This window comes from Oncorhynchus gorbuscha, linkage group LG04 (assembly GCF_021184085.1).
Source record: "Oncorhynchus gorbuscha isolate QuinsamMale2020 ecotype Even-year linkage group LG04, OgorEven_v1.0, whole genome shotgun sequence".
Classification (NCBI taxonomy): domain Eukaryota; kingdom Metazoa; phylum Chordata; class Actinopteri; order Salmoniformes; family Salmonidae; genus Oncorhynchus; species Oncorhynchus gorbuscha.
In genome coordinates, this window is record NC_060176.1 from 65,326,825 (window position 1) to 65,339,581 (window position 12,757).

Sequence of the window (12,757 nt, forward strand, 5' to 3'; positions counted from 1 at the left end):
TTACCTCGGTGTAGAATGACGTAATTATTTATTTTTTTGCGAACTGGGATAAGGGAAATACGTTATCTAAAAGAGAAAGTGTCAATATGATATTTCAATTAAAACAATACTATATTCACATGTGGATTTTTATGCTATCAAACGTTGATATTGAGATTTTGCTAAATTAAATTGTAACTCTTTATTCGACGTCATATATTCTTCCGGGTTATTTTGTCGTGCCATGTGTTGTGGGATCTGAGTTCTGATTTTAGCAAAATGAGTTCTCAAAAAGGCAATGCATCTCGCTCGCGAGGACAGAAGCACCAAAACACGACCGCTTACAAGAATGACAAATATGGAGCAAGTGTTCAAGTAAAGGTACGGTCTATGACTGACTGGCTAACGTTAAATAGTGCCGTCATTAGTACAAGACATGATGGCAGTATGTTAGCAAAACAGTTGGCTAGCTAGCAAACCATTTGGTTTCATTCTGTCTGTCAACTATGTCTACCATCCGTATTGATAATGCTGGGCTGATTTTAGGTCTGTTTTACTTTTCCCTGTGTAATTCTGGTGCTGATATCGTTGCAGATAGCAAACTCAAAGGTCCACGACGGGTTGTGCCAACGCTGCAAGGAAGTTATTGAGTGGAAAGTCAAGTACAGCAAATACAAATCCCTCACCCAACCCCGAACATGGTTAGTACGTTACACACACACACACACAAAATAATGCACTCAGTATCGTTTGAGAACGTTTTGATCCAATAGAGCCAAATCGAGGTAGGATGTACCAAGGTGCATGCATTTACACCACGTATCTATGGTACGCCGTTTGGGTCTTTGAGTGTCAAAAAAGGTAACTCATAACACAGTTCTATTATAGAATGTTGTGTGTGCTGAATTTGCATGTGCAAGCCAAGCGCCACAACAACTATCAGTAGCACTGCCAACGCTGTACAAACAAGCACACACTGGTTGTTTTCAGGTTGGATATTCACACTTGAGCCAGACTCCAAATAAGTATGACAGTTGGAAAAATTGTGCACAACATCGCACAGGTCTTATTTTCACGATTTGGACATTAATTTCCTTTCCAAATCTGTTAAACATGTGGAAATGTGAGCAGCATTTTGTATTCCCAGTTGAATTGGTTAAGGAGTGTAAACAAAGTGAGATTTGAATTTCAATAGCTCCTTGGTCATGTGACCTGACTTCTGACAAGGTTCAGAATCTACACTCAGTGGGCCTACACATTGCACACCCTTTAGTTTGTCCATTGTCACCTTGCATGTTTTTACATTAATTTTTCAAACTTTGTAATTTCAACAGCTCCTTGGTCATGTGACCTACTGGACTCAACCAAGGTTCATAATATCCACTGACTACCCTTCTATATTGCACACCCTTTTGTTTGTCCATTTTCATCTCACACAATTTTACATGAATTGCCTGCTCTGTTCCCCTGAAGGACAGTGTCACTTACACCCCTATTCACTTGGGCCTTCTCCCTGAGGCCTTCCTGACTTCCAGGCAATTACATTAATTTGGGGACAGGTCAAAAAGCATTAAACATTTATGGCAATTTAGTTAGCTTGCAATTGCTAGCTAATATGTCCTGGGATATAAACATTGTTGTTATTTTACCTGAAATGCACAAGGTCCTCTATTCTGACAATTAATCCACACATAAACGGTCAACCGAATCGTTTCTAGTCATCTCTTCTCCTTCCAGGCTTTTTCATCTTTGAACTTATATGGTGATTGGCATCTAACCTTTCATAGTATTACTACACCGACCCGGTAACACAGTTGTCTTTCAATCACCCATGTGGGTATAACCTATGAGGAGATGGCATGTGGGTACCTGCTTCTATAAACCAATGAGGAGAAGGGAAAGGCAGTACTTGAAGCGTGATCGGTGTCAGAAATAGTCAGGACTTTTATTTTAGCCCTTGGCAATGCGCGAGTGGTGTGGTCAGCCTGGGTATAGCTTTCTCCCTGGAATTACTAAGACATCTATAGTCCCGCTGTCAGGAACCACGTGCTCCTGGTAACCCGCTCGCTTATTCCCGCTCATAGACTTAAGTCCCCACTCCAACCTCCACAGCCCCCTAAGTCTGAGGTCCGAGGTAGTCCAAGTCAAAGTGTCACCAGGCCTCCTCGTGCACCTGGTGACACTTTGACTTCCACAGCGAGTCCCAACCTGAGTCACATTCCCACCAGAGGACTGGCCCGGGCGGATGGGCGACCACCACCTAGCACCCTACCGATCAGAGCCCAATGTCTTACACCTTCTACCCACCCGAGCTCTCACATTCTGTCTGGTCCCTGGACCTTCTGCATGCACCTGGTAACCCGTAAGTAAAGGTGGAGGAAGAGGCCTTCCGTCCCTGACAAAAGCTTGGATAGAGGGCTGACTTTCAATAGATCGAGTGAGCTGCTCTGCTACGTACGAAACCCTGACCCAGAATTGTGTCGTCTACGAGTGATTTAGCACCTGGTTCACCACAAACATGCAGTGCGCATCAGGAGAGGGGCGGCAACTCATCCAGCCACACCCCAACCCCGTCACGAACGGCTCTACTCACCTGCCAAAAGAGACAGGCTGTCCCCGGCCAACCTATTCCGTCACGCCTGTTCCCTTGGCTGTGGTTTCGCTAGATAATAGGTAGGGACAGTGGAATCTCGTTCGTTCATTCATTCATGCGTGTCACTAATTAGATGACAAGGCATTTGGCTACCTCAAGGCTCTTATGTCCTTCTGTTTACACCCCAAAGGTAGTGTGAGTGTGAACGCGAAGGGTAGCATGCAACAGTCAGATAGCATCAAATTGACATCCAGTTGAATCACGTCCGGCGGTATCAGAGGCTTTTCTGTCTTACAAACTGGACATCAGTTGCCGCTACAAACCTTCAGGGGACTTTAACTTCTTTTTTTTTTCTTTTTTTACTCCCAATCGACATCAAGTGCCAGTGCAATACTTATAGGATTGAAAACCAAATACCCGTTGCAGTATCTAGCGGCACCATCAACCGGGTGTCGGAAGAAGCAACAGAAAATAATCCGCTTTCAATCATTTGCTTACCCAGTCAGCCGCCTGGGACACAGCCATAGGAACCACCTTTACCAGCACTTTATCAATGTTCCTCACTTGACATGAGGGGGTCACAGTCGCCCCATGGGTGATTTGAGTCCGACCGCGACAGGTGGGTACGCTCCTTTGGAATTTAATGAAGTTGACATTCAGTGATCCATGCCCGGTAGGAACCTAGGCTTCTTACATACATTTTTTGGGTCCACAACAAATTGCTGGGTGTGGATGGTACTACCCAAATCAGGTGTAGGGCTCCCTACCCAGACAAGCTGGAGATGCCTCTCCCCACTTCGTAGGGCATGAGCCAGATCCATGCAATGCCCTATCACTGCGGGGCCAATGTGTTTAGTCTCCGCCTCGAGTCTAGTGAGCGTAGAGGAGACCTCCCCACCTACAATGTGTGGTGTCCCGCACTCAGGCAAGCCTGAGGCCTGGTAGTGTCAGCTAATTGTAAGGCACATGCCATCTCCACTACGTGCTCCAAGGAGTGTGGGAGGAGAGCTCCCACATAGAATGTGTAGAGTCCCACACCCAGGCGGACCTGGCATTGGCCATAACTGCTAAGCACATTCCATCTCCATTTAGTGCTCCACTGTTAGTGGGACCAGCCGAAACCAACGTTGGATTCAAACCTTTGCGGTTTATAGTTAGCCAGGTATACAGGGGACGTGTGTTTAAATGTTTCACCACAGCTACTCTGTGATCCAACTGATGTCAGAACACTTTCATCATCTGTCTCCCAGGACTTAACTCCCCCCTCCCAGCCAAAGCCAGGGATGTATTCACGCAATCATTCTCTGGCTTCCTGTCAAAGTAAGGATTCGTTTACAAGAGCCCTACAGCAAATCATTGTCTGGAGGAACCGCCCTCACATTTTCATGCTTGACCAAAAGCCACATATTCCAGGACCGAGAGCTCACAGGAAACCACAACGCTTTCCAGGGCATGGGCCCCTTTCTCGGGGCAAAACCATTCCAGGGTGCCCTGCCCTTCACAAAGAAAATAACTCTACCCGGAGTTCTCGTCAGCTTCTCCTGGATTGGTCACTTTACCTTCACTAGACGCCTCAACCCGCCAGTCCGTGGACATTCTGAAAGTAGTTTGAGGTCAGTAAGTCACATGACTAAGGAGCTGTTGAAATTAAAAAGTGTGAGAAATTCGTGTAAAAATGTGTGAGATGAAAATGGACAAACTACAAAGAGTTTAATACAGAATTGTAGTCAGTGGACATTCTGAACCTTGTTTGAAGTTAGTAGGTTACATGACCATGGAGCTATTGTTTTTCAATATTTCTAATATCATTAAATTCACGTACCTTCTCCGCTGTGCAATCTGGTTTCCGAGCCGGTCACGGGTGCACCTCAGCCACGCTCGAGGTACTAAACGATATCATAACCGCCATCGATAAAAGACAGTACTGTGCAGCCGTCTTCATTGACAGAGTCGAAAGCCTTGGCAAGGCTTTCGACTCTGTCAATCACCATATTCTTATCGGCAGACTCGGTAGCCTCGGTTTTTCTGATGACTGCCTTGCCTGGTTCACCAGCTACTTTGCAGACAGAGTTCAGTGTGTCAAATCGGAGGGCATGCTGTCCAGTCCTCTGGCAGTCTCTATGGGGGTGCCACAGGGTTCAATTCTCGGGCAGACTCTTTTCTCTGTATATATCAATGATGTTGCTCTTGCTGCGGGCGATTCCCTGATCCACCTCTACGCAGATGACACCATTCTATATACTTCCGGCCCGTCCTTGGACACTGTGCTATCTAACCTCCAAACGAGCTTCAATGCCATACAACACTCCTTCCGTGGCCTCCAACTGCTCTTATACGCTAGTAAAACCAAATGCATGCTTTTCAACCGATCGCTGCCTGCACCCGCACGCCTGACTAGCATCACCACCCTGGATGGTTCCGACCTTGAATATGTGGACATCTATAAGGACCTAGGTGTCTGGGTAGACTGTAAACTCTCCTTCCAGACTCATCAAACATCTCCAATCTAAAATCAAATCTAGAATCTGCTTTCTATTCCGCAACAAAGCCTCCTTCACTCACGCCGCCAAACTTACCCTAGTAAAACTGACTATCCTACCGATCCTCGACTTCGGCGACGTCATCTACAAAATTGCTTCCAACACTCTACTCAGCAAACTGGATGCAGTTTATCACAGTGCCATCCGTTTTGTCACTAAAGCACCTTATACCACCCACCACTGTGACCTGTATGTTCTAGTCGGCTGGCCCTCGCTACATATTGGTCGACAGACCCATTGGCTCCAGGTCATCTACAAGTCCATGCTAGGTAAAACTCTGCCTTATCTCAGTTCACTGGTCACGATGGCAACACCCACCCGTAGCACGCGGTCCAGCAGGTGTATCTCACTGATCATCCCTAGAGCCAACGCCGCATTTGGCCGCCTTTCGTTCCAGTTCTCTGCTGCCCGTGATTGGAACGAATTGCAAAAATCGCTGAAGTTGGAGACTTATCTCCCTCACCAACTTCAAACATCTGCTATCTGAGCAGCTAACCGATCGCTGCAGCTGTACATAGTCTATCGGTAAATAGCCCACCCATTTTTACCTACCTCATCCCCATACTGTTTTTATTTATTTACTTCTCTTTTGCACACCAATATCTCTACCTGTACCTGTACATGGCCATCTGATCATTTATCACTCCAGTGTTAATCTGCAAAATTGTAATTATTCGCCTACCTCCTCATGCCTTTTGCACACATTGTATATAGACTCCCCTTTTTTTCTACTGTGTTATTGACTTGTTAATTGTTTACTCCATGTGTATCTCTGTGTTGTCTGTTCACACTGCTATGCTTTATCTTGGCCAGGTCGCAGTTGCAAATGAGAACTTGTTCTCAACTAGCCTATCTGGTTAAATAAAGGTGGGGGGAAAAAAAGAAAAAGTGAAATTGTGTGAGATGAAAATGGACAAACTAAAGGGTGTGAAATGTGTAGGCCCACTGAGTGTACATTCTGAACCTTGTTTGAAGTCAGTACCAAGGAGCTATTGAAATATTAAAAATTAAATAAATAATTTCAAATAGTGTGAGATGTAAATCGACAAAAAAAAGTGTGTGCAATGTGTCTATGCCATCGGGTTAGCTTGAACCAGTTTTGAAAGTTTTAGGAGTAATGGTTAAAGCTATTGCAATTTGAATAATGTGATTTGTCACTATGTTGACAATCCCTAACTGCTGTTGGTGGACATAAGGAAAACTACAGGTGAATATCCATCCTGAATCTGTCTTTACCTTTGTCCATAAACAATGTTTACAATACCATGTTGGTAATAAGGCATTATTTGTTCCACCGCTACATCTGGGGTAGCAAGCAAGCTTTAGGCTTGGTACCTAGCTAGCACCAATACAACCAGCCTGAAAACACTGACCAGTAGAAACTGCAGTCATTTCAATATTCTTAGCAATGATTTAGGAATCCTTGTAAGTATTAGATAGGTAGCCATTTGTTGTTCGCCAATTGAACTTCAGTTCAGAAAAATAAATAACTAGCCAACTACTTAGCTTTGGGCAACATGGTTAACATTATAAGCAGCCAGCTAGCTTCATCTGGCTAGTGAGGCTTGACCGGACTTGGTTATATGTTGTGAAGCTAGCCACAATAAGGAGCAGGCACAATAGTGGAATTTGCAGTTTGCCTTCTGAATAAAAGCACCTCTTTTGAAAGTGATGCAGAATTTTACAATTGGTGGAATCATGCCATATTTAGACTAGATAATGTTAAACCAGGTTGGAATGTGAAACAATGAAATGGGTATCAGTCTACTTGGTGACACCCACAGAACACAACTGTGAAAAGTTTACGCAAATATTACTGTTGTAGCACTTATCGTGTGACTGTGTGAAATCACCTCCCCAGTCAGTTTATTGTGTGTATTGACATTCATATTGCACTGTACAGCTTTACCTAAGGATTGGGTATCAGTCTATTCAATACCCAAGATATTTTTTCCCAACGTCCTCAGTTATCAGACTCAAACATGCAGTATTGGTTTTTCATCGGGACTCAATCAAATTGATTTATAAAGCCATTCTGACATCAGCCAATGTCACACAGTGCTGTACAGGAACCCAGCCTAAAACCCCAAACAGCAAGCAATGCAGGTGTAGAAGCACAGTGGCTAGGAAAAGCTCCCTACTAGAAAGGCTGGAACCTCGGAATAAACCTAGAGAGGAGCCAGGCTGAGGGGTGGCCAGTCCTCTCCTGACTGTGCCGGGTAGAGATTATATCAGAACATGACCAAGATGTTCATAGATGACCAGCAGGGTCAAATAATAATAATCAGTGTTATAGAGGGTGCAACAGGTCTGCACCCCAGGAGTAAATGTCAGATGGCTTTTCATAGCCGATCATTCATAGCATCTCTTCCCGCTCCTGCTGTCTGTCTCTGGAGAGTTGAAAACGAATGTTCAATACACCTAGTAGGTTGACAAATGTGACTCAATTTAAGTTGTTTCAGAGTTCAGCAATAAGAGCTACAATGCTAATGTTCTCTGGGTGTCATTGAGTAGACTGATAACCCATGTTATCAGATCCACAATCTGTAGGTAAGGCTGTACAGTGAAATAAGTATGCCCCCATTACAATTCCAAAGTCTTATACATCCAGTGTGATTTCAACAGATTTTTTTTGTCAAATGAACAAATAGTATTTAGTTGATTTTTATATAACATTACAACCTTTTATTATGATCTATTCAATTATGGCATAATTCTACTGTTTGTATTAATTTGCATCACTGTCAATGACATACTTTTATTTTAAAGGCTAACTGCAAAGTCTGCAAAGTATTGTGGCTAATCCTTATTGTGGCTAGCTTCACATAGATGGGTCCAACCACCATTAATCAAATAAGAACTGTCTTATAAATTAGGGTTACTTTAGATGACCCCTAGCTATATGGTTAGCTGGCTAACTATATAGCTACTGAAACAGCGTGTCGTTTTGCTGTTTTTGGGGAAGAACGCCGTTTGCATCCATCAGCTAGCTAGCTTTTTATGACCAGCACTGTAGGTGCGCGAGAACTTCACCAGCATCATAGCATACGTATTGATGAATCGTTATGACCAATATATGAAATACGAGTGATAGTGTAATAAAGACTTTTTTTTTAAATGAATGCTTTGTGACGTGCAGAAATATTCAGGTCCTGATTGGTCAACAAGCTTATTTGACGTGTTTATTTTTTTGACGCAAAGACCCAAACGGCGTTCCATACATATCTAGCTCTACAAAGCTCGACGTACAGTTGATTGTTTTACATTTGAGATTTAGCTGACACTCTTAACCCTAATTGCTCCTGTAAAACGGTTGGGGTAAGTGCCTAGATCAAGGTTTAGGGTTATTTTACACCTAGTCGGCTCGGGGATTCGAACCAGTTACCTTACCGTTACTAACACTCTTAACTGCAAGGATACCAGTGTTACTTAATAACAGTAAGTACAGTTATTGTAACGGTAACATTCCGTCTTAGGACATAAGTGTTGGAGTTAAGTACTCGGCAAATGACTACTTGTTTTAGCCATGCGCGTCCCGTGTTGGAAGGTATATCTGTAGACTGTTTTGATTGGAAAGTCGTCGTTTGCAGTGCCCAGGAAAGAATTAAATGCACTTGTTAGATGCTACCACTCCAAATCAAAACCAAACATGCATGTCCAATGTGATTGTTTTAGTAGGAAGACCAAGGGAAGCTTTTGGGGATATGTATGGGTGGAATGTTGGCTAGTGAAGGGGTGTGAGAGGAGGACATGGGTATTCAGGGAGTGTTTCTATGTGTTTCAGTGTGAAATGTTCTCAGAAGACCGTGAAGGATGCTTATCACGTCATTTGTAAACCCTGTGCCCTGAAGCTGGAGCTTTGTGCCAAGTGTGGGAAGAAAGAGACCATCGTAATTCCGTGAGTGTTCCTACTTCCTACACTATGGTGTATGTGTGAGTCTAAAGCCCACAACTAGTGGGCTAAGCTGGCAGAGGTGTTGCTTGGGAACAGGGATGTCTGTTTCTACTGCCGTCTACTGGGTGAAAACAAATAGTACACATTTACCTTAGTTATTATTTAGCTTACAATGAATATGTTCTCATTTAGCATGTAATTTGTTGTTTTGAATGACCGCCATCAACACCATAATTACAGCATTTCGACTATACAGAAGTCTTTGTCAGATAAGTCATGATAACACAGATTATTATGAAATGATTGTGAGTATTCTGGGAATTTTTAAATGGCCTTCAGTGGTGAAAACACTTTGTGTTCAAGTACTCATGAATTTGTTTGAGTACTCATGTTAGCACTTTAAATCTGGATCAAATGAAATTTTGTTTGCATGTCTATAGCACATTTCTTATAAAAAATGCATTTCAAGGTGCTTAACAAATAGAAAATAAATTAAATGGGGGTGAAGGCAAAGAGTTCTGTTCCGATTACTGGATGTTCTCATACAACTAAACTTATTTTCACTGCACTTGACATGAACACATTTTAGCATTTGAAATGGTCTGTTTATAAATGTAACCTAGTAGTAATCCCTAATAATATGAGTGCGTAGGGAAGACCGGGGAAATAGCCTGTCAGTTTCAATATCGCCAATCAGGAACGAGCTAGAATCATGTGATTCACCGTGCACATGCTCAGTTTAGTTACAAAGTCATGTGAAGAGGCAAGTCACTGCCACGCTCAGCAAATTTTATTTCCCAAAATAGTTTTATGTTCAATAAAAATGCATTAATTCTTGAAATGCACGTGTTAATTATAGAAATTTTTTTTTATGTTTAATTTTACCACAAACACTTAAAACTGAGGGTCAATTGTAACATACTGTAACTCTCCTTGTTTGAGACAAAAATTATGCATTCTGTTTGCTTTAAGATGATGATTACAGTTGAAGTCGAAGTTTACATACACTTAGGTTGGAGTCATTAACTCGTTTTTCAACCACTCCACAAATTTCTTGTTAACCAACTATAGTTTTTGCAAGTCGGTTAGGACATCTACTTTATGCATGACACGTAATTTTTCCAACAATTGTTTACAGACAGATTATTTCACTTAATTCACTGTATCACAATTCCAGTGGGTCAGAAGTTTACATACACTAAGTTGACTGGCCTTTTAAAGAGCTCGTAAAATTCCAGAAAATGATGTCATGGCTTTAGAAGCTTCTGGTAGGCTAATTGACATCATTTGAGTCAATTGGAGGTCTACATGTGGAGGTATTTTAAGGCATACCTTCAAACTCTGCCTCTTTGCTTGACATCATGGGAAAATCAAAGGAAATCGGCCAAGACCTCAGAAAAAAAATTGTAGACAAGTCTGGTTTGTCCTTGGGAGCAATTTCAGGTACCATGTTCATCTGTATAAACAATAGTACGCAAGTGTAAACACCATGGGACCACGCAGCTGTCAGACTGCTCAGGAAGGAGACTCGTTCTGTCTCCTAGAGATGAACGTACTTTGGTGCGAAACGTGTTAATCAATCCCAGAACAGCAGCAAAGGACCTTATGAAGATGCTGAAGGAAACGGGTACAAAAGTATCTAAATCCACAGTAAAATGAGTCCCCTATATCTACATAACCTGAAAGGCCGCTCAGCAAGGAAGAAGTCACTGTTCCAAAACCGCCATAAAAAAGCCAAACTACTGTTTGCAACTGCACATGGGGACAAAGATTGTACTTTTGGGGGAAATGTCCTCTGGTCTGATGAAATAAAAATTTAATTGTTTGGCCATAATGACCATTGTTATGTTTGGGGGAAAAAGGGGGAGGCTTGCAAGCCAAAGAGCACCATCGCATCCATGAAGCATGGGAGTGGCAGCATCATGTTGTGGGGGTGCTTTGCTGCAGGAGGGGACTGGTGCACTTCACAAAATGCATGGCTTCATGAGGGAGGAAAATGATGTGGATATATTAAAGCAACATCTCAAGACATCAGTTAGGAAGTTAAAGCTTCGTCGCAAATGGGTCTTCCAAATGGACAATGACCGCAAGCATACTTCTAAAGTTTAAGCAAAATGGCTTAAGGACAACAAAGTCAAGGTATTGGAGTGGCCATCACAAAGCCCTGACCTCAATCCCATAGAAAATTTGTGGACAGAACTGAAAATGCGTGTGTGAGCAAGGAGGCCTACAAACCTGACTGGGTTACACCAGCTCTGTCAGGTGAATTTTGGCCCATTCCTCCTAACTTATTGTGGGAAGCTTGTGGAAGTCTACCCAAAACGTTTGACCCAAGTTAAACAATTTAAAAGCAATGCTACCAAATGCTAATTGAGTGCATGTAAACGTCAACCCACTGGGAATGTGATGAAAGAAATAAAAGCTGAAAATCATTCTCTACTATTATTCTGATATTTCACATTCTTAAAATAAAGTTGCGATCCTAACTGACCTAAAGACAGGGAATATTTAATAGGGTTAGATGTGAGGAATTGTGAAATATGAGTTTAAATGAATTTGGCTAAGGTGTATGTAAACTTCCGACTTCAACTGTACATCAATTGGTAGCAGACAAATCTCGTTGTTAGTATCACATTTTGAACTCAACTGGCCAAGAAGTAAAACAAATGTGTTACAATTAATCCCGATCCACTAGGTCTTTGTGTCTAAGTAACAACGTGTGCTGTTGGACTACTACTTTCAGGCTGTAAAAATCTAAAGGGTTAAATTTTTCATAATTTTTTTCATTCTGCTTTCACCTAATAGGGTTGACAAACCGAAGCAGGAAGAGGAGGAAGACACCAATCAAAAGAAGACAGGATGCACTCTGAGGAAGAAAGACTTAGATGAGTTTGACAATGAGGATTTTGGCAACTTGAGCAGTGACTATGAGGACTTTGCCAGTGACTCAGGTCTTGAGAATGCAGGAGGCAAGGCCCCTACTGCTGATGTGGCACATGTTAGTTTCAAAGACTAAAGACAGCCAAACCAAGACCACCATAACTGTACCTCTACTGTATTAATATACATTTCCTCTGATTATACATACTTTTGCATAGAAGCCTCTTCACTGTAGATTTCACCACTCTCATACAATAGCCTACTTGTATTTGGGGTTGGAACATTAAATGAACAAAGCCCACTTTCAATGAACTGTTTTGTAATAAGTCCTATGGGATATCAATTGTCATGTTTTGATAGGTTTAAGAAAGCGTTATCCTGTCGTGTTTTAAAGTACAATTGACAAGCATTATGGTGACCCCGCAGCATTTCCCATTGAAAAAAGATAACGAGTGCGTTCGGTAAGTATTCAGACCATGACTCTTTCCACTTGTTATGTTATGGCCTTATTCTAAAATGGATTAAATTGTTTTCCTCCCCCTTAAATCTACACGCACTACCCCATAATGACAAAGCTAAAACAGGTTTTTAGAAATGTTTGCAAAAACTCAAACGGAAATTCCACGTTTACAGAAGTATTCAAACCCTTTACTCAATACTTTTGTCGATGTACCTTTGGCAGTGATTACAGCCTCGAGTCTTGAGTATGGTGTTACAAGCTTGGCAGACCTGTATTTGGGAAGTTTCTCCCATTCTTTTCTGCAGATCCTCTCAAGCTCTGCCAAGTTGGATGGAGAGCGTCGATGCACAGCTATTTTCAGGTCCTTCAGAGATGTTTAATTGGGTTGAAGTCCGGGCTTTGGCAGGGCT

The 12,757-nt window shown here is 42.3% G+C and overlaps 1 protein-coding gene across 1 annotated transcript; it reads left to right on the plus strand.

The window, feature by feature from the left end:
* Window positions 1-55: 55 nt before the first annotated feature.
* LOC124034513 (uncharacterized protein C9orf85 homolog) lies at window positions 56-12,195 on the plus strand. The gene is made up of 4 exons (XM_046347806.1): window positions 56-360; window positions 574-680; window positions 8,897-9,010; window positions 11,813-12,195. Exons 1-4 carry the CDS (start codon window positions 259-261, stop codon window positions 12,021-12,023), a joined length of 534 nt encoding a protein of 177 aa, XP_046203762.1. The 5' UTR covers window positions 56-258; the 3' UTR covers window positions 12,024-12,195.
* Window positions 12,196-12,757: the final 562 nt, after the last annotated feature.

Bases quoted from the DNA above. Each gene is read 5' to 3' on its own strand.
- LOC124034513 (XM_046347806.1), top strand. From the start codon at position 259: ATGAGTTCTCAAAAAGGCAATGCATCTCGCTCGCGAGGACAGAAGCAC. The intron at 681-8,896 runs GTTAGTACGTTA...TATGTGTTTCAG, and splicing joins CTCACCCAACCCCGAACATG to TGTGAAATGTTCTCAGAAGA. The intron at 9,011-11,812 runs GTGAGTGTTCCT...TTCACCTAATAG, and splicing joins AAAGAGACCATCGTAATTCC to GGTTGACAAACCGAAGCAGG.